The 20417-nt window shown below is 49.6% G+C and overlaps 1 protein-coding gene across 3 annotated transcripts in view; it reads left to right on the top strand.

Moving 5' to 3' along the window:
- The window catches only part of SLC39A14 (solute carrier family 39 member 14), a 48240-nt gene that overhangs the window by 23175 nt on the left and 4648 nt on the right, over window positions 1-20417 (top strand). For 2 of the 3 annotated variants that reach the window (XM_054717221.1, XM_008151490.3), the window contains exons 2-8: window positions 9333-9601; window positions 11691-11877; window positions 14704-14873; window positions 16849-16971; window positions 17698-17886; window positions 18012-18219; window positions 19095-19279. In XM_054717221.1, coding sequence (XP_054573196.1) covers window positions 9347-9601; window positions 11691-11877; window positions 14704-14873; window positions 16849-16971; window positions 17698-17886; window positions 18012-18219; window positions 19095-19279 — 1317 coding nt within the window. In that variant the 5' untranslated portion in view covers window positions 9333-9346. Of the gene's footprint in view, window positions 1-9332; window positions 9602-11690; window positions 11878-12652; window positions 12823-14703; window positions 14874-16848; window positions 16972-17697; window positions 17887-18011; window positions 18220-19094; window positions 19280-20417 lie in introns of those variants that run through there. The other variant, XM_028160624.2, reaches the window with a different exon arrangement.

The following is a 20417-nucleotide window of genomic DNA, read 5'->3' as shown; positions in this document are numbered from 1 at the left end:
AGAAGGCAATGACCTGCGTCTGTTTAGCCACCTTAACAACCCTACCCTGGTTTACTCTGCTTTGCCTGGCAACTTCCCATAACTGACTCCCTCCACCCCCAACATCTTTTTTATTTTTTATCTATTTGAGAGAGAGAGAGAGAGAAACATCAATTTGTTGTTCCACTTAATTATGCATTCATTGGTTGTTTCTCGTATGTGCCCTGCCTGGGGAGCCAGCCTGCAACCTTGGCGTATCGGGATGATGCTCTAACCAACTGAGCTACCCGGCCAGGGCTCCAGCATCTTCTTTTGTCTTCACCTGAAGATGGTATTTAAGGTGGTGGCTTCCGCTCTTTGGGTGAGTTACTCAGTTTGCCTGGTCTCTCCCATGTATGTAGCAGGCACATGTGTTATTAAACTTGCATTTGTTTTCCTTCTGTTAATCTGTCTTTTATTATAGTTATGTCTCAGCCAAGAACTCAGAAGGTCAAGGAAAAGTTATTTTTCCTCCCCTGCAGAGCAATAGCCTATACCCATGGTCGGCAAACTGCGGCTCCCGAGCCACATGCGGCTCTTTGGCCCCTTGAGTGTGGCTCTTCCACGAAATACCACGGCCTGGGCGAGTCTATTTTGAAGACGTGGCGTTAGAAGAAGTTTAAGTTTAAAAAATTTGGCTCTCAAAAGAAATTTCCATCGTTGTACTGTTGATATTTGGCTCCGTTGACTAATGAGTTTGCCGACCACGGGCCTGTACCATATAGGTTTGTGTAAGTACATTCTGTGATGTTCACAACGACGAAATTGCCCAATGACACGTTTCTCAGAATGTATGTCTGTCGTTAAGCGGCGCATGACTGTGTTTGTTTTCATTTGTCTTAAACTTCTGCATCCACTGTGATGCTCTCAAACCTTCCTCTGTCAGTATTTGTCTTTTAAAATTACTGACGGAATTTTGTTCTGTTCATTATAATTTATTTATTTTTCAGTGCTGTTGTTTTGTTCTTAGGAAGCCTGCACCTCCTTTTATCTCATGTGTGAGCTGTGTGTTGCATCACATTCTAAGTTACTCTGCACTGAGGCAGTCGTGGGGAGTCACGTCGTACTTTCAGTCTTTGTCTTTTGCATGGTTGGCCTGCTCTTTCTTTTCATGTTCATGCTCGTGCTCTCTGGCTCTGTTGGCTCTAAAATCAGACATGGCTTTCTTCCCAGCACGTTGAGGTAGATTTGACTCCATCCCCACCACAGCAGTGCTGAGAGCTGGGTATTTGTGACCTGTTTTGTAGCCTGGATGAGCGAGGACTGTGGGTATGAGGAGGGGAGATGGAGTGTCTTCCGATCTGGGATTTTGGTAACAGCCCCAGGGGTGTGGCTCAGCTCACTTATTTAGGAGGCGTGTTCCCTTTCTCTTGGAGGGGGAGGAATCCTCACTTTTCCCTCAATTCATTCAGCATGTGCCTCAGAGCCCTGCTTTCCCTCAAAGAGAGTCAGCCATTGTTCTTTGAATTTCACCTATTTGGTGTTTTCCCCAGCAGCTTTCCCCAGTACTCCCTATATTGAGGGGGAGAAATTGGCAATTTTCCATCTCTTCCCCCCCCCCCGCCCCCCACCCCCAATTTGGGAGAAGTTAGAATTCTCCTGTCTGCTTCATCACCGAGGCTTTCAGCCCTGGGCCCTGGCTAGGCGGCTAGGAGATGAGCCATGTGGGATGCCTCCACATTCCTTTCCTTGCCTATGGTTTTGAAGTTATTATATCAGAGTTTGCCCATCTCCTTGTTTGGCTGCTCTTGGTGACTTTGTTTTTCTTGCTTGCTTTTCATACTTTTTTTTTTTTTTAACTCAAATGTTAATTATCAGGGGAAGGAAATTTTTGATGCCATTTCAATTCTCCATCTTACCTCAGAAATCTTTATTTTTATATAGTGTTTCAACATTCTTTAACTTCCTTACTACTCATAAAACTGAGGGTTTGTTTTCCTCTTTCCAAAATGAGGAAACAAACCTGGTGAGGTCAGTGAGTTGCTTGGAGTCGCTGCAAATTGGACTTCGCACACCAAGTCCATGGTCCTTTGTTGCCAAAGTTGGTGCTGCCCTAGTTCGTATCACCCACGGAACCGAGCGAGGTGAATGCGGGATTTTTGATTCCTCAGGACCTCCACCTCCACCCGAGGCCTGGCTGTGTCTGTTGCCTGCAGGTATCAGGGATTTTTGATGTCTTCCCAGGGAGGCTCAGGAATGTTGCCCCTGGACTCACTCAGAGCCGCCTGCCTTTGGGAATGTCCACTGGGGAGATGGTCCTGTTAGGTTGACACTTCTCAGCCTTCTGACGGGGTGGGGTGGGACTGTAGAAAGACCAGTCTACTTGAGGGTCTGCAGAGATGAGCTGTTGGTGGGAGAGAACCCCAGAGGGGTAGGAGCTGCCTTGTAGTAGTTGGTTGTGTCGTTGATGCTCCCAGCCCTGGAGGAATGTGCGGAGGCCACAGGGGCCTCAGAGACATCAGCTGTCTGTCCTGAGAGGAAGTAAAAGAACTAGACACCTCTTTAAAAACACACACACACACACACACACACACACACACACACACTGAGTGGCCAGATTATTATGATCTCTGAACGGATAATAATCTGGCCACTCAGTGTATATTCTATATAATGAAAGGCTAATATGCAAATTGTCCCCTCGACCAGCAGGCAGGCCAGCCAACCGCCCATGTCCCCTCCCCCTGGCCAGACTGGCAGGACCCCACCCATGCATAATTAATGCACTGGGCCTCTAATATATATTTTATACACACACACACACACACACACTGAGTGACCACATTATTATGCATTCAGAGATCGTAATAATCTGGCCACTTAGTGTATATATATATATATTTTTTCTTTTTTTATTGATTTCAGAGAGGAAGAGAGAGAGAGAGAAACATCAATGATGAGAGAATCATTGGTCGGCTGCCTCCTGCTTGCCCCCTACTGGAGATTGAGTCCACAACCCAGGCATGTGCCCTGACCAGGAATCAATCGTGACCTCCTGGTTCATAGGTTGACACTCAACCACTGAGCCACGCCAGTGGGGTAACTAGACATCTCTTTTTATGTTGGGATTTCAGGTAGGGATGAAGACAGTTGAGTGGAAGCTCAGGATGATTCATTGAGGCAAGTGAGAAATGGGACCAGCACTCTGGGAACATCATTCATATCACTACAGCGTCCCCTTACTCCCACATGCTCACTACAAACCCTCATCCACCCCTCCAGCCCCCAGAGTCATTATTTGGTGTAGCAGCCAGCCTTTTCTCAATTTTATATAAAGTGCTATGAAAAGTCCCAATTCAGACTGCCCTTGCATGGATGGCCACCCCAGCCGCCTGAGACCGCAGCTGAAGAGCTCTAGCTTTGTAATTTATTGTGCTCCCACTAGCCCATACTTTGAGGGGCCACCAACTCAACATAGTTGGGTAGGATTTCAAACACATGTCTTACCCGTTTTCTGTGGTTTACCAGTTGGCCTTGGACACAGTTATGCCTTAGCCAAGTTTGTCTCTGGAACATTAAAAAAAATTTTTTAAACACATTTTTATTGATTTCAGAGAGGAAGGGATAGGGAGAGATAGAAATATCAATGATGAGAGAGAATCATTGATCAGCTGCTTCCTGCATGCCCCCTACTGGGGATCAAGCCCACAACCCCGGCATGTGCCCTGACAGGGAATGGAATCATGACCTCCTGGGTCATACGTCGATGCTCAACCATTGAACTACACCAGCCAGGCTGTCTCTGGAGCATTTGATCTTACCTTCCACATGTCATTCCTGGCCCCAGAGGAATCTGAGAGTGAGAATAGTGGACTAGCTAGTCAGCTGGTGGTCAGGGAAGGGAGTGGATGTTTTGAGGCCTAGCAGCTCCCAGGTCCCACAGGTCTCTGCTGCCTGTTCTACTCACATCAATGTCCACCCTCTGGACCAAGCATCATGGCATGACACTACTTTGTCACCCCAAAGAGAAGTGAATGTTTGTTCCTCTCTGAGAGGGGAGGTGGGCATAGAAAGAATGCAGCATGGTGAACCCAGCAGTCAGGAATGTGTCCACAGGACAGAGTGCGGCTTCTAAGATGAGACATTTCTGGACCAAGTGAAGGTGACAGGCAGGTGCAGTTCTGATTTAGGAGCCTCCAAGATGGTAAGGACACCTCTGAAGTTCCCCAGAGGGTCCGGCTTCCTCATAGGTCTTTCATTCCCCCCAGCCCCCGCAAGGATTGCGTCTGACGCCTTGGAGATAGCGCTAAGGCACTAAAATAATTGACTTCTTTGAACCCAAGCCAAGTGAACAAAGGAGTGGAGAGACTGCAGCTTCTCTTTAGTGGGAGAGCCTGGTCTTCTGAGCCAATGGCACCCTCAAGCCTTTGTCTCTCCAACTTCCTTTGATGCCCTGTCCCACATGCTCTTCCTACCACTCCTGGAAGGTGTCCTTGAGGGCAGTGGGCTCAGCTCCTTGGGAGGACTGCAGCGGCCCGCCGGCCCGCCCATTTCCATGGACTTAGCAGACCCAACTTCCTCCTGCAGCTGAGGCCACGCGGCGAGGACTTGCCCAACTGCACCATCCAGCTATGCCAAGAGCTGTATGTGTGCTTGGCCTCTCTTCTTTCTTTTTAGAAACTTATTTTCCAAGAATAACTTGTAGGTAAAGGGAAGAAAAACCTGCATTGGAGCAGAAAGCTCCCCTTCTCGTGTCTGCCAACAGTTCAGGGTCACTTGGATTTGAAGTGTCTTGAGCAACTCCCAGGTCCCTGGACCAGGACTTCTTACTACCGTCCCATTGTTATTAGACTCCGGGGGGTGGGCTACGTCAGAGTGTTGGCCAGGCAGGAAGGCTCCACTTGCTGAATCTACCCACCCGCTCCAGGCTGCCATGGCCACTGGGTCAGTGAAAACCAATACTTAATAAATGGTGACCTTGACATGAATACCAATCTAGGTAGAGCTAAAATTCACACTTGAAGAGATCTTTACATTTGTTTTTTTCTGATGTTTTGAAGTTGCTGCAGATAAATTTGAGAACTATAGCTGAAGTAGAACAGTTGTTTTTGTTGAAGTGGTTCTATAGAAGGAGCCCTAAAATACAGGCCAGCTGCTGAGGCGTATCTGAGGGTTCCTCTACACTGGTGCTTGCTGGGCTGATAGGAACTGGGGCCCATCTGCCCAGAGGATGCAGGATTTTGTGGGTCTCCATGGGAACCAGGGTGTGTATTTTTGTGTCTCTACCCAGCAGGGACAGTGGTTAAGAGTGCCCTGGCTTTAGTGTCATTCAGACCTGGGTTCCTTTCATGAAAAATTTAGTTTCTGGCTTCACTGCTCTATTTGCTGGCCACGGATCACGTTTCCAATCTCTGAACCCGTCTCCTCGTTTAGTAGATGGGGATAAGTGTCCCGATTCTCTTACAGGAATCATGAATATCAGTGCAGAGCAAGGTGCACATGGGTAGCACTAGCTGCCTCTCTGCCTCTCCTTTCCTAAGTCCACGCAGCTCTTCATTTTGACAGTCCAACTCGACCCTTAGATGGGTGTGGTCAGGCAGAGAACAGCTTTCTTTGTACAATGGGGTTTAGCCATTTTCGGCTAAGAGCCACCCTGCACACCATAATTTAACTTTTGGTTCTTGGTGGAGATTTGAGAGTGGTTAGTCTCAAAGTAACACTTTTACAAAGCATTGTTTTTGTGATACCTAATCCATTCGTTTGTGGGACTTGAAGTATCCTATCTAATAAAGAGAGAGTATGCTAATTGACCCTCACACTGTTGCAAAGATGGCAGTGCCCACAGCCAATAAAGGAGGGAATATGCTAATTGACTGTCTCGCCCTCAAAGATGGCGGCGCCCACAGCCAATAAGGAGGGAATATGCTAATTGACTGCCATGCCCTCAAAGATGGCAGCACCCACAGCCACAAGATGGCAGCACCCAGTCCCTGAGCCCACAGGCTCAGCCTTGCCGCATACCTGCCTCTGGAGTCCCCCAGTTCCCTCAGCGCCCCCAGCTGCCCAGGGCTGGCCCGAGGAGCAGGCAAGCCTTGGATGGTGGCTGCCCAGCCACCCAGGGCCGCCCGAGGCTCAGGTAACCAAGACCGGCCTAGGCTTGCGCTGCCAGCAGTGGCAGCAGCAGAAGTGTGATGGGGCAACACCTTCCCCTGATTGCCGGGTCGCCTCCTGCCCCTGAGGGCTCCTGGGCTGTGAGAGGGGGCAGGTCAGGCTGAGGGACCCCCCTCCGGTGCATGAATTTTCATGCACCAGGCCTCTAGTATTCCATAAAGAGTGATGCTTTGTGCCCTCAGATTCTGTGTATGCCCCATACCGCCTGGAATCCCAGATGTGCTTTCGGTCAGGGACTTGTGTGATGTGCAGGCCACAGGCCTGGAATAAATAAAGTCAGCCAAAGGAATATTTCTGTTAGCAGCTCAGTATCTGGGCTGAGAAGGAGTCAAAATAGAGGAACTCTGCTGATTATAAGTCTTAAAGTAATAGCCACACTTTATTGAGTGCTTTCTAAAGCCCATGCACTCAGTATCAGTAGACTTATCATAGCTCATTGCAGTAAATCTTCACAGTAATCCAGTGAGTGCTACCAAATTTATCGATGAGAAAACCAAAGTGTGGAGAGAAGCCAAAGTCACTTGGCCAAGGTCACTCTGGGTAAGCAGTATTGCGGGAATTCAAGCTAGGTCTTTCTGACACCAAAGGCCATCACTGGTCTGGGTGATTCTAGAATGTTGACGCTGGTTAATACCTCACCGGAGATCACACAGCCGGTAAGGGGCAGATCCGGGATGCAAACAGGCCTGCTCTGAGCTGTAGTAGGCGGCCGGAACGGCACTAGGTGTCTGACCAGGGGGTCAGACCAAACTTTGGTTCTGCAACCTTGGTGCTTGGGTCCTGGCTAGGAAAGAATTCAGAGCCAAGACCCAAACTGTAAGAGAATATCCTACCTAATAAAATGGTAATATGTAAATTACCATCACTCCGCTACGCCCATGATTGGGCCAGCAGGAGGCGCAGGGGGCGGGACTCGGGGTGGCCGGGGTAGCCGATTGGGCCAGCGTCTGCGCCGTGGCTGTGCTGCGGCACAGAAGGGACCTCTGGGGCAGCGAGCTCACGTCCCGCCGTGGACCATCAAAAGCTGGGGAGCTGGGTGCCTGTCTGCTCTGGCACCAGGCCTTTCAGAAGCCTCCGCTGAGCCAGAGGCTTCCGAAAGGCCTGGTGCACCAGCGGACAGGCACCCAGCTCCCCCGCGATCGAAAGCGTGTAGGGGACCCTACATGTGCATGATTCAGTCATGCACTGGACCTCTAGTTTATTTATAAAATCACAGAGGTAGAAAAAGTAATTCCTAGAAGAAAAGGGCTTAGGAAACAAGTTATAGAGGTCAAGGAAGGGCCCTTGGAGCCTGGGAGTGAGGGAGCTTAGGAGTGGGGCAGGGAGGGGGAAGAGGAAGGGAAAGGGAGAGCGCACTGGGTCCTCTGTCCTAAGGGTTTTAGGGGTGGAGATTTTAGGGGCGGTCCCAGGGGAAGATCTCAATAGCATATTCAGCAGTTTTCCAGGTGTGTCCTTTCAGGGTTGTGGTCTCCACTGATTGATTGGCCGGCACCAGGGCAGGGGGTCGGTATCCAATGCAGCTGGTCCTGAGGACAGCTGTGGCTGGTTCTGTTGCTTATCTGGGCCAGGAGCTGAAATATGGCTGAGGTCTAGATGTTATCTCTAGGGAGGAAAGGTCAGGGGGTCCAAACCGCGTGACCAGCGATATGCTAGGGGAAGAAAGGTCACCCTACGGGGCAGGTCCCACCCTACAATTGGTTGTCCCTTGCTAAGCACCTGGGGGGTTTCCACCCTGGTGACCTTTTGTACCTGGCCCATCGTCCTTGCTCTGCTCACGTCTGTCTGACTGCCCACCACAGAACCACTCTGCTGTGTAGTTCCTCTGTCGCAAGCAGAGGCTGGAGGTGGAGTGACCCACAGCGAGGCCTCCTGGTCAGGGAGGTGTGGAAACAACTGCAGTGACCGGGTCCTGGGTCTGGATTAAATAGGAGGCCCTTTTCCCTTCCTGATATTTATTTCACTAATTAAATTGTAACTGTACTAAGGGAAATGATTTAACCAATGAAAAGTCGTTTGTCCTACTGTCTTAAAGCTTTCATTTTTCTTTGTTCCTTCTCAGTTCTTAACTCTATTACATAATTGTTCTTCTTAACCTTAAATTTCACCCTAACACATCTTTCTGCCTGTAGCCTTTTTGTTTTTGAATTGTTTCTGTGGCTGTAAATTCTAGAAGTAGAATTACAGATTCAGAGGATTTAAAATCTTCTATTATCATAGCTTTTCAAGATTCACATTATTTTTATAGCCACCAGCTGCATCTTCTTTGGTTGTTCAACCTCACTAACATTTGGTTTTATTTTATTTTTTTAAAAATCTGTGTTGCTATTTTAATAAATAGCAGTAGCATTAGCCATCTTTTCCATTTGTACTCTTTTTAAAAATATATATATTTTATTGATTTTTTTACAGAGAAGAAGGGAGAGGGATAGAGAGTTAGAAACATCGATGAGAGAGAAACATCGATCAGCTGCCTCCTGCACACTCCCCACTGGGGATGTGCCCGCAACCAAGGTACATGCCCTTGACCGGAATCGAACCTGGGACCCTTTCAGTCCGCAGGCCGACGCTCTATCCACTGAGCCAAACCGGTTAGGGCTCCATTTGTACTCTTAACAAACCAGAGAGACTACATATTTTCCATGTTTGTACCCTAATTTAGGTAGGATAGAAATAAACCTTTGTCATTTTTGATGGTGTGTATTTTTCCCAGTCTGTTTTTTTCCCTATTTTACTTGTAGTATTAATTTTTTAGATTTTTGTTTTGGAGAATTTCAAACATATACAAAAGTAGACTGAATAGTATAATGAATTGCCATCTACACATCACTCAGGTTCAGCAATGACCAACTCATGTCCCATCTTGTCTCATCTGTACTCCCATGCCAGTACTCCTCCTCAATTATTTGGAAGCAAATCCCAGATTTTATTTAATCCATGATTATTTCTGTATCTTTAAAAGATAAGGACTTTAAAATTGTATTTATTGACTCTAGAGGGGGACAGGGGAGGGAGGAACAGAGAGAAACATCAGTTTGTTGTTCCACTTATTTAGGCATTCATTGATTGATTTTGGTTTGTGCCTTCAACGGGGATCCAACCCACAACCCTGGCATATCAGGATGACGCTCTAACTGAGCTACCTGGCTGGGGCTGAGTGGTAGGTTTTTTAAGCCTCACCCTCATCTGCCTTTTTGCTCTTGCAGGTTTACTTATCACCATGAAGCTGCTACACCCTAGCTGCTTCCTGCTGACCCTACTCAGCTTATGGACAGCTGCTCCTGACACTCATGCTGTGTCCACGGGGACGCCAGCCATCAGTGCAGCCTCTTTCCTGCAGGACCTCATGCATCGCTATGGGGAGGGTGACAGCCTCAACCTGCAGCAGCTAAAGGCCCTGCTCAACCACCTGGTGGTGGGAGTGGGCCAGGCCAATGTCACCCAGCCCCTTCAGGGACAGAGGAACCTGTCCACGGTAAGGCTCCCGGCTCTGCTCAGCACTCTGCTCTCGGGGCTCACAGTCCAGTCAGGTGCTGGAGCGGGGGCTGAGGGTAGGCAAACCTTGATGACACAGCAGAAGCCAGCTCTTCCCGTCACCTGGGTCAGCACGTCTGAACCTCCAGCTGCGCTGCCTTCCCACCTGCATGGGTGTTTTGAAGCCATGACCAAAGGGTAGTGGGAAGTGGGGTTCTCAGCCCTCCAGCCTCTTCCTTGCAGCTGCACTGGGATCACCCAGCACTGCTGGAGCTCCCAAGGCAGCCAGCATTTCCAACAGAGTTTGTAGATTACAAAGCCCTTCATCCTCTCTCCTAGTTGAGCCTCGTGGCACCTCTAGGTGCAGATGGAAAATCTTTATTCTGCGGGACAGAACACTGAGGGTCCCGTAGTGAAATCCTGGAGGGACCGGGACTAAGGCCCAGGTCTTTGGCTTCTGGCTCTCTGTTCTTTCTCCCTTATCATCTTGGCTAATCTGAATCTAAGGCTATTTGAGGCAGCCACGTAGAAGTCAGCCAGCAGTTGCTTTCTATCTATTTTGTTTCCTATGCTGTGTGTTGGGAGAAATAGAGAAAAAATTGAAACCGGACAACGAATGGGTCCAGACTGCCTGTCACTACTTGAGCCAGTTAAGCAGCCAGCACGGGAGAGCAATAAGTCATCCACAAAAATCTTCTCTCCCCTCCTACCCCCATAAGCCAGCTGCTTATTATGGGTAGGAGGACAAGATTACACGGGGAAGTAGGCAAAAGGAATAAGAATGGGTATAACGGTTACAGATCACAGGGAAAGCAGCTGGGGTGGGGGCGGGGGTTTGGGGCTTGCAAAGGGCGGGCACCTCCGGGACTCCCTTGTTTCTCTTGGCAGCAGGGTTGTTAATCTTTCCATGATGATAGGCAAGGAGAATGAGTGCAAGGTTAACTCCCAGGTCCAGGGGCATAAAACCTCCAGCCAGGTCAGAATGTGCTTTCTTTAATCAGAACAAACCATGGTTAACAGAACATGATTAATATTTCTTACAACTAGAGCTAGTCCCCACTATTCTATCTCTCCCTCCTGCCCCTAACAAAATGAGTCATGTTTAGGGGGTTTATTGTCAAGATGGGGAACTCAGCCAGTGAGAACAGAGTTAGCTGATATTGACGTGAAGCATTCAATGCTGTGGATTGGACAGTCCTTGTAGGATTAAAAAATGAGACCGGGAGGTGAGTGTTCGCTAGAACAGTCCCGGCAGGTTTGAGGTGAGGGGTCCTGGAACTTCGCCTTGAAGGAGAGATCAGGGACCCCTGTGGCCGGAATACAGAACCACAGGGCCGCGGTGAGTGTCTGAGTTGGTGGGGAGGCTGCCGTAGGGGCTGATGCAGCCTGACCCCAGAGGCTTCCCGGCACAACAGCAGTGTCTTGGGGTCAGTGGAATCCTCAGCTTTGAAGGCCCAGAAACTCCCTTGTCCACACACCCAGAAGGCTGATTCTAGAGATAGACCCACGTAAATCCAAACTCAGATAGAGACTGACATGTATGAAGTATAATTAGAAGGAAAACTGCCGTGTTTCATAGGAATAGTGTGTGAGAACAACTCCCCTGCTGCCTCCCAAGGGGATGGAGGGTTAATGTCCAATGGACGCTGACTACGGCCCCCCCCCCCCCCCCATAGCTCTGGAGAAGTATCTGGAATCTGCATTGTAATAGGATAGTTCCCTGGGCTATTGTGATGTGCAGCCAGATTTGCTATCTGGTTGAATCTGTGTCTTAAGGTGTGCAAATAGGCTCACGTTTTCTAGAAAGCACATCCCGGTAAGAATGATCGGAATTCAGTTTCTTCCAGAACCTCTGGGCGGCCCTTACAGATGTTGTAGGTGGGGTGTGTACAGGTATAAACCCGATGGCTGATCTCTAAGATAACTTACCCGTTTTTCTAGTTGAAAGACCATCTTGCTCCCACCCCTGTAGATTAGTCTCACAGAATCAGTGATACGTGGACAGTTCTTTCTTGGAAGGCTGAGTCGGTCACTGCCTGGAGCAAGGTATGACTGGTGCTGAGGCTCTCTGCCCCTCGCCTGTGTTTCAGTGCTTCAGTTCTGGAGCCCTCTTTGCTGCCCACAACCTCAGCAGCCAGTCGCGGATCGGGCAGAGTGAGTTCCAGGACTTCTGCCCCACCATCCTCCAGCAGTTGGACTCCCGGGCCTGCTCCTCGGAGAACCAGGAGAACGAGGAGAACGAGCAGACGGAGGAGGGGAGGCCGAGCACAGTGGAAGGTGAGCTGGGACAGGAAAGCCTGGCCCCCGTGCTTGTCTTCACGTGGACCTCTGCTGGTCAGTAGTGCTGCTTGCTCAGTGTGTAACTGGTGAGCAGCTGATCGACACCAGGAGGGGTGCATCAGAGTGACGGTTATACTGGTATCCTTGCGTGTGGTCACATGGGCCAGTGTGGCCAGTGCAATGTTTAGTGTTGGGCTCTTTGGACCAGCCCAACTGTGGATTGCTTTTTATGGCCACTTTGCCACGTTAGTTTTCATGAAACTACAAGGGGGTCAACACCTTGGCTTTTCATTTATCATTCCAGACCTTACAAGGTCTGTCGTCAGCCCGTTCCATCCTTCTCCCGCCCCTGCCCAGGACCCCTGCTCCAGCCTCGGGTCTCACCATGGTCTGTGAGTGCACATGGCTCCCGCAGGCCCAGATAGCCCTTCTGAAGTGCCGTCATGCTGGTGTGTGCTGCCCACACTGATACCCGGGACGGGCGCCCTGTGTCATGCCTCATTGTTTCCCACTATCGTTCTTACACGCTTAGGCCTTCATGTTTTCACCTGCCTCCATCTAAAAGGTAAGCTGCTTCTGGACAGCACCTGTGCAGGATTTGTTTAGGCTTCTCCCCAGCACCCAGCAAGAGGCGGACTCGGCAAATCCCTCCTGCCGGGTTGGTGCATTTCTGTGTGCCCTGACCACAGCTGGATCCCGGGGGGGCCGCCCAGGCAGCTGGAGCACCCACTGTCAGTAATGGAGGCCCTCATCTGTTCTTGTTCCTCCACAGTGTGGGGCTTTGGTTTCCTCAGTGTTTCACTGATTAACCTGGCCTCTCTCCTGGGAGCCCTCGTCCTGCCCTGCATGGAGAAAGCGTTTTTCAGCCGTGTGCTCACTTACTTCATCGCCCTGTCCATTGGAACGCTGTTCTCTAACGCGCTCTTCCAGCTCATCCCAGAGGTGCAGTAGAACAGAACGTGCGCGTCCTCTTCCCCTGGGCGTCCGCCCAGCCGGCCCCACCCCACGTCCTGCCCCCGCCCTGTGCTCCACGGCACCTGACAGCTGCCCCCTGACAAATTAACTTCTCCGTCACATCAAGGGACACAAATGAGTCTGACTTTGGATCTCAAGGGCCTTCTCTCATTCCTGGGGCACCCAGGTGTACTCTGGCCCCCTCAGGGGATGTCAGGTGCAAGGCTCTTAGCGTTTGCCCTCCTGTAGGGGATCTCGGCCTCCTGCCTCAGTGCCTTTCCTAAGCCCAGTCGCAGGGTGGTCTCCAACCATGTCCTGGGTGCTCTGTTCTAAGTAGAGGCCCTCACAGTGCTCAGGGGTGGCCACCAAGAGATGATCCGTCTGGAATGAGGCAGAAGTAAGAGGTTACCAGCTAATAAGTAGAACTGGCCTAAAAAGTGAGCAATCCTTTTTTTTTTTAAGCAGGCCACAATGTGTAGCAGAGAGCCAAACATAGAACAAAGGCTTCCCACCAAAACAAACGAGATGGAAATTACAAGATAAAGGAGCAGGGGCCCTCCATCCCTTCCTGCCTTGCATCTTGACTTTCTCCTGATCGGACTGACTTCCTGGTGCCCTTACTTGACTGTTTGGAAATGTTTAATTTTGTTTTTTAATTGTGACCACTGAGGAGCTAAAAGAAATAAGACCCAGGTTGACAGCCTGCCCCCCTTGTCAGCTCAGGCAGGGACAGGCAGGGGAGGTGATCATGCGGGGACCTCCTTTGGGGATGGTCTTTCTTAAAGAACCTGTGTCCGGGGCCGCCCAGCCTTTCTCATTCAGAAGACTCTCGGCCAGAAGACGTACCAAATGCGGTGCCCAGACCTTATCTGTTCCTTCTTAACAATGGGAGGAAAATCTGGTTTAAGTTCAACCATCTCAGTTTTGTCTCAAAATTCCCATGAAGCACTTCACAGGGGAGGCCTCGTCTTGGGCTATTTTTTTCAGCTCCAGAAATCAAATGTATTAATTTTTTAATAATTATGTTCATGAAATGCCTGGTTACCTGTTGAATGGAAATAGAGTAATTGTACACACTCCAGCCCTGTGGCTCACGGGAGTGCCTCATCCTGGCCCAGTTTTGTCCACGCTGGAGTGTGTGACGCTGGGAAATGGTAGAGGAAATATTTGCTGTGCAGGGTGATCTTGGAACTCTGTTCTCCACACTGGAGCCCTTTCAAAGCAAAGGAAAACAAACAAACAAACAAACAAACACGTCTTGAGAAGTTAAGAATCTGGAATTCACGGGCATTGGGCCTTACTCGTCTCCATTGCTCGGCCCTGCACTGGGTTGTATCTTGTGCCCGGGGTTGGTGCACATGCCCATGCAGTATGGGTTGGGTACACAAAGCAATGTGGTGGTAGCACGGCCATCAGTTTCTTTCCAGATGCTCTTGTTTCCTATTAAAGAGAGCCTCGGGTCCAGTGTCTGCCGTGGCAGCTTCTGGGTAGACCTGCACATACCATGGCTGTATGCCGAGGTGGCAACCCCCTGTGCCAGTCACACCAGCTGGCAGGAGCGACCTGGGCCAGCAAAGACAGTGGGGACAGGGGCCACAGAGTTCCAAGGCCATCTTGAATTCCTCTTCTTCTGAATTAATTAAAGGAAATTTCATCAGACTTGAATCACTAACAAATTTTCTATTTCTCTCTCCCTCCCTACTTGTCTCTCTGATTTTTCTCTCTGTTGCCTTTGTTAATATCCACCAAAACCTTCCTTGTTGCTGCCCCACTCCCTCCACCTTTTCCCCCGCTAAATGGTATTGTCATGCCATGGGGTGCTCGCCCTTCTCCCTGTCCTGGGTGGGCCTGGCTCTCCCCCCATGGCAGTCTGGGGGTATGGTCTCCTCTGCGTGACCATCATCTCCCTCTGCTCCCTGCTGGGGGCCGTTGTGGTGCCCGTCATGAAGAAGACCTTTTACAAGAGGCTGCTGCTCTACTTCATCGCTCTGGCGATTGGCACCCTCTACTCCAACGCCCTCTTCCAGCTCATCCCTGAGGTATGGCGAGCCAGGGCCCCTCACCCAGGAGCACACTGTCTCCTGGGGACAGCGGGCACCGTGGGAGGACCCTCCGGTTCGATGGAAGGCAGAGAAAGGAGGTGCTTTCCTTCAGGAAGGTGAAGCTAAGAGTGGGCCAGAGCTAGGGGAGGCAATGCAGCACGGGTTTAAGAGCTGGCTTCCAATCCAGCTTCACTGTTGACAAGTCGTGTGACTTCTGGCAAGTCACTTCACCTCTGTCTTATTCCCTCATTATGTGAAATGGGGAAAACAATGGGCCCGCCTTGATGATGATGTCAGGAGGGTCATGTGACTTAATATTTGTCAGGTGCCTGATGCCTCGGAAGTGCTAACTGTTGGTGAAAAGATGTAGTGTAGTTAGATCACTTACAGCTCCTAATTTATGGCTCTGGCACACAACAAACAAACATTCAGCAGAATCCATAGGTCACAATAAAAAGATCCGTCCTCCGTAGGGCATTTTGAGGCAAAGGTAGTCATCCAAATAGAAAGTCTGGTGTCACGTGCATTGAAGGCGCCTTTGCCCCTGGGCCCAGGTTAGTGAGAAGACCCTCCACAGAGGAGCAGGGAGCTCAGACGTGGTGGGTTTGGCAGCGGCCCCGGAGAAGCCTCATCTGGTTGGGAGTCATCGGCAGCAGACCCGCTGCTGATGGCAGCACAGGCATTTCACCCCAGGTGGTCTGACAGGCCTGGGCAGGGCCGAGGGGGGGCACAGAGATGACGCCACATGCTTCTCCAAACGTTTTGTTTTCCGAGATGTGGTTCTGTGTTTTCTCAGTTGATCCTTAGATAAACTCTGGAATATCTAGAGAACGAGTAATGTCTTTCTCGTTTACCAGCTGAGGAACCTGACCCAGACCGAGAAGCCAGGCTCGTGGCTCCTGGAGCCGTGCTCTGTCCTCTGCCAGCGTCCTGGCTTCCGTGGGGAACGTTATTGCCTCTTTTTACTCCACTTTCCCTAAGATGACTTAACTGTCCTGGAAAGTTGGTCCATATGTGTTCTTTCCACTCTAGAACTTGACCTTTATGTCGCTTAGAAAACTAATAACTGGGTAGAGATTGCATTTTGTCCCTTAAAAGCAGAAAGGAAAAACAGCTACCGTTGAGGCAGCCCAGAGTTCCTGGTACTTACAATCACTTTTATCTTGGACCCATTCATGAAAAGGCTGGAGTTTATTCTCCTCTTCATGAGAAGGAGGGAATTTATTCCCTTAAAGGGGCAGTTTTCTGTCAGAAAACTGAGGAGCCGGTCACCCGACTCTTTCCCAAGGCCCCACTGTAGGCCAGGGGCATCCTTGAGAAAGGAATTCTCTTGATTTCTACTCCGGTCTACTCCCCAATGGATTCCACCCCCCAAAATAAGTAGAGTTTCCAGAAAGAACTCAAAACAGAACCCCAAAAATTGACACGTGCAGCAACACAGTCTGCCTTCTCGGCCTTGTGGTCGCTGGGAGGTCTGTGGTCGGGAAGCTGCCGCAATCCTTGCTATTTAACTGGGGAGTGGATTTCCCATTTTAGAAAGTGTAATTACACCACCTCCCTTTCTGTTTACGGGCAGATCATGCAGGGACATGAGGTAGCGGTGAAAGTGAACACAAATGTCTTCTCTTTAAATATGGGGTTTACAGGCAGAGTCTAGCAAATGGAGAAATGGGGGTAGGAGCCCTCATTAAAAGCAGAAAACTGTCTCCAGGCTGTTCTGCCTGACAGTACTGTTCTGAAGATGATCTGCCTTTTGCATCAGAAAGTAAGCTAGAGAGAACCTAGGAGGCCTGGTGACGGGACAGTCGGGGAACATCAGGAATTAGCTTCTGCTGGAGAGGGATGGATAGATGCCAGCTGTCCCAGTGCGTGTGTCTCCCTTCACACAACCAGGGGAGCAGGTAGGAGATGAGAGGGGACCAGTGGAGAGTGCGTATTTTCTTAAACTTACTGTCTTCGTTTGGGTCCACAGGCCTTTGGTTTCGACCCTCTGAAGGATCATTACGTCTCCAAGTCTGCAGTGGTGTTTGGGGGTTTCTATCTTTTCTTTTTCACAGAGAAGATCTTGAAAATGCTCCTTAAGCAGAAAAACGAGGTGAGGCCCAGTTGTTGGTAAAAGAGGTGCCCCCGGGGCAAGCGTCTGTCTCCGAAATGCTGTGTGTCGCGGCGGCGGGTCCTCGGCACCACTGCAGGGGCCTGGGGTGGGGAGGGGGGGAGCAGAGCCCACAAGTTTCATGAGTGGACACCCCATTTCGCCTCATGAGGATGATAGCAGGTGGCACGGGCAGACCAGAAACCAGATCTGGCCTGTGTGCCTTTTACTAGGCAGTAGTTTATTCCCTCTGCTTTATTCTAAATGATTTCCTTCACATCCTTTTATACCTTTAGGAGACGAAGGAGGGGCCGGAAATGGACATGCACTGTGTATGAAGTATGACCCCAAAGAAATAAGGCTGATTATTACAGTATAGATCCAGAGAGATGCCTTTAGTGCCTGCTATGTAGTTATTCCCCAAATAGTTGCTGAATGGAATAAAATTAGCCGTTGCAAAGGAGAAGCTCCAAGATTTTGAGCAGTGCTGCCTCTCTGGAATGAGTGGGGCCTGCGGTCACTGCTTAGATACCTGTCCTGTGCCAGGCCCTTGCATCCACCTCGGTTCAGCTCTAACATGCTGGGTTTCTGTGGGTGTCGCCTGCTTGTGATTGTTCTGATGGTGGGAACGGGGTCTTCCCAGTGCTCGGAGCATTGACTCAGAGCAGGTCCCAGGAAGCTTTATGGTCTTGGCGAGTGTCGTCCTCACCACTCTTGTGGTCCCTCCAGCATCATCACGGACATAGCCATTATGCCTCCGAGGCGCTTCCCTCTAAGAAGGACCAGGAGGAGGGGGTGACGGAAAAGCTGCAGAATGGGGACCTGGACCACATGATTCCTCAGCACTGCAGCGGCGAGCTGGACGGCAAGGTGCCCGTGATGGACGAGAAGGTCATTGTGGGCTCGCTGTCTGTCCAGGTCAGTGGGTCAGCTGCTGCTGGGTGGGGGCCTTTAAGGGATAATGGCCTTGATGACTCAGGCCTACCTTGAAGGTCCACCGTCCGCCCCTGACCTGGGGGCCGTGGGGCCCGGCTTTCTTGTAGGACCTGCAAGCTTCCCAGAGTGCCTGTTACTGGCTGAAAGGCATTCGCTACTCTGATATTGGCACTCTGGCCTGGATGATCACCCTGAGCGATGGCCTCCACAATTTCATCGACGGCCTGGCCATTGGGGCCTCCTTCACTGTGTCTGTTTTCCAAGGCATCAGCACCTCAGTGGCCATTCTCTGTGAGGAGTTCCCACACGAGCTAGGTGAGTGCATGGGCCCCCAACCCCATTCCACTCGGCTGCCTCGTGATTGGCACGAGCACCCTTCTTATGGCTGACTCCTCCCCAACTTCAAAACACTTGTTATAATTGATTAATACATTCTGTATGCGAGGTGAACTCTAACCGCTAATTCTGAACAGTTGAATTAGTAGTTACTGTGGCTCAGTTTCCTCACCTATACATTGGGGTAGGTAACAGTGCCTGCCTCATAGACTGATCATGAAGGTAGCAGGGAAAGCAGTGAAAGGGACTTTCTGCATGCCGTACCCTATTCTAAGTGCTTGGCGTGTGTTGTTTGTTACATCCTATTAATCTCCCTGAGACTGAGATGCACGCCAGAAGTCTGGTGGTTGGAAGAAGGTAGATGAGCTGGGAGTTTTGTGGAGGCCCTTTGTGTTATCAGAGGGAGTGTAAAAAGTCTGGACTTCGGAGGCTCAGAGACTCAAGGTCAAGTCCTGGTTTTGCCATTTATTGGCTTGTGACTGTGGGAAAATTACTCAACTTCCCTCAGTCTCAATTTTGTTTCCTAAAAATACCATTCATTGTGGTTCTGAGTAGGGAAGCTCCTCTGTTTCACCATCAATCAGGAGAGAAACGAGGCTGTTGCTTGTTGGTTGTCTATTTTGCATTATTTTCAGCCTCTTGTCTGGGACGTACATGGCCAGCTTTGCAAACAGAGATAATTCCTGGACACGAAGGGGAAGGTGCCTCCCTCTTGTCCCTGTCATCTCATGCCTGGGGCTGCCTTGATTTCCGAGCAGACTTGATCCATACTTTAAGCAGTCTGTGTCCATCGTGCTCTCGGTCCCACCTCCTGGAGTGACTGCCGCACTCTCCCCCCTGTCCTCCCACCCTAGGAGACTTCGTCATCCTGCTCAATGCTGGCATGAGCCTCCAGCAAGCACTCTTCTTCAACTTCCTTTCTGCCTGCTGCTGTTACGTGGGTATGGCCTTTGGCATCCTGGCCGGCAGCCACTTCTCGGCCAACTGGATCTTCGCACTGGCTGGAGGAATGTTCTTGTATATTTCTCTGGCTGATATGGTAAGTCCTGCATGGTTTATACCATGAGAAAATCACAAAAGCTGGACTGGGTTATTGAAGTCATTGGATGGGAGGACAGCTAAGGAGACATTAGGAGTTTCTTATGATAGCTTTATATAAGGAAGAATTATTCTCCTACCACACAGTTCACCTACTTCAGGTGTACAATTCAATGCTTTTTAAAGGGACTTAAGATTTTAAAGAACGAAGAGCTTGTTTCCATTAGCATACGTCCTTAAGGAAAATGATTACTGCTTTAATTGGTTTGGCTCAGTGGATAGAGCATCGGCCTGCAGACTGAAGGGTCTTGGGTTCGATTCCGGTCAAGGGCATGTACCTTGGTTGCAGGCTTGATCCCCAGTGGGAGGCTTGCAGGAGGCAGCTGATCTGTGTTTCTCTCTCATCGATGTTTCTAACTATCACTTTCCCTTCCTCTCTGTAAAATATCAATAAAAATATATTTAATTAAAAAAAATGATTACTAAACTCAGCTCCAGGGTCCTTCCTTGAAAATGGGAATATTATAGGATAGATACATACAGGTCAATGGAAAGCATTATCAGCAGTGTCTGGATGTATACATTGTACCGTTCCTGTTATCATCTGGTGTGGCAATTTAAGTAGTTTTGAGTTTGCTAGTGAAATACCTGATTTGTCACATGTTTTGTATAACTAACCTTGTTTGTGGGCGTGTCATTTTCTTTAACATATTTGCATGAATTGTTTTCTATAGCCTTTGAAAATAAATCGTTGTTGTTGTTAATCCTCACCCCACAATATTTCTCCATGGATTTGAGATAGAGTGGAAGGAAGGAGAGAGGGGGTGAGAGAGAGAGAAACATCAATTGGTTGCCTCCTGCGCGTGCCTTGACAGATGTTATATGTTATAACAAATAACATATGCCAGATATATGCCCTTGACGAGGAATTGAACCCATATTCCTTTGATGCGAGGGCCGATGCTCTAACCATTGAGTCACACTGGCCAGGGCTGAAAATAATATTTTTGAGAGATGATGAGAGTAGACCACCAAGATCCAGCCTTGCCATGGAAACATTTTAGAGTCTCCTTTCTTATGGGGAGCCCTCCCCACAGTGAGGGGTTTTTTGCAGTACTTGAATTGGAAGGTCTCCTTGT

Source organism: Eptesicus fuscus, chromosome 6 (genome assembly GCF_027574615.1).
Source record: "Eptesicus fuscus isolate TK198812 chromosome 6, DD_ASM_mEF_20220401, whole genome shotgun sequence".
NCBI classification, from domain to species: Eukaryota; Metazoa; Chordata; class Mammalia; order Chiroptera; family Vespertilionidae; genus Eptesicus; species Eptesicus fuscus.
Note: the sequence above shows the minus strand (reverse complement) of the source record. Positions and strands in the feature narration are given on the sequence as shown.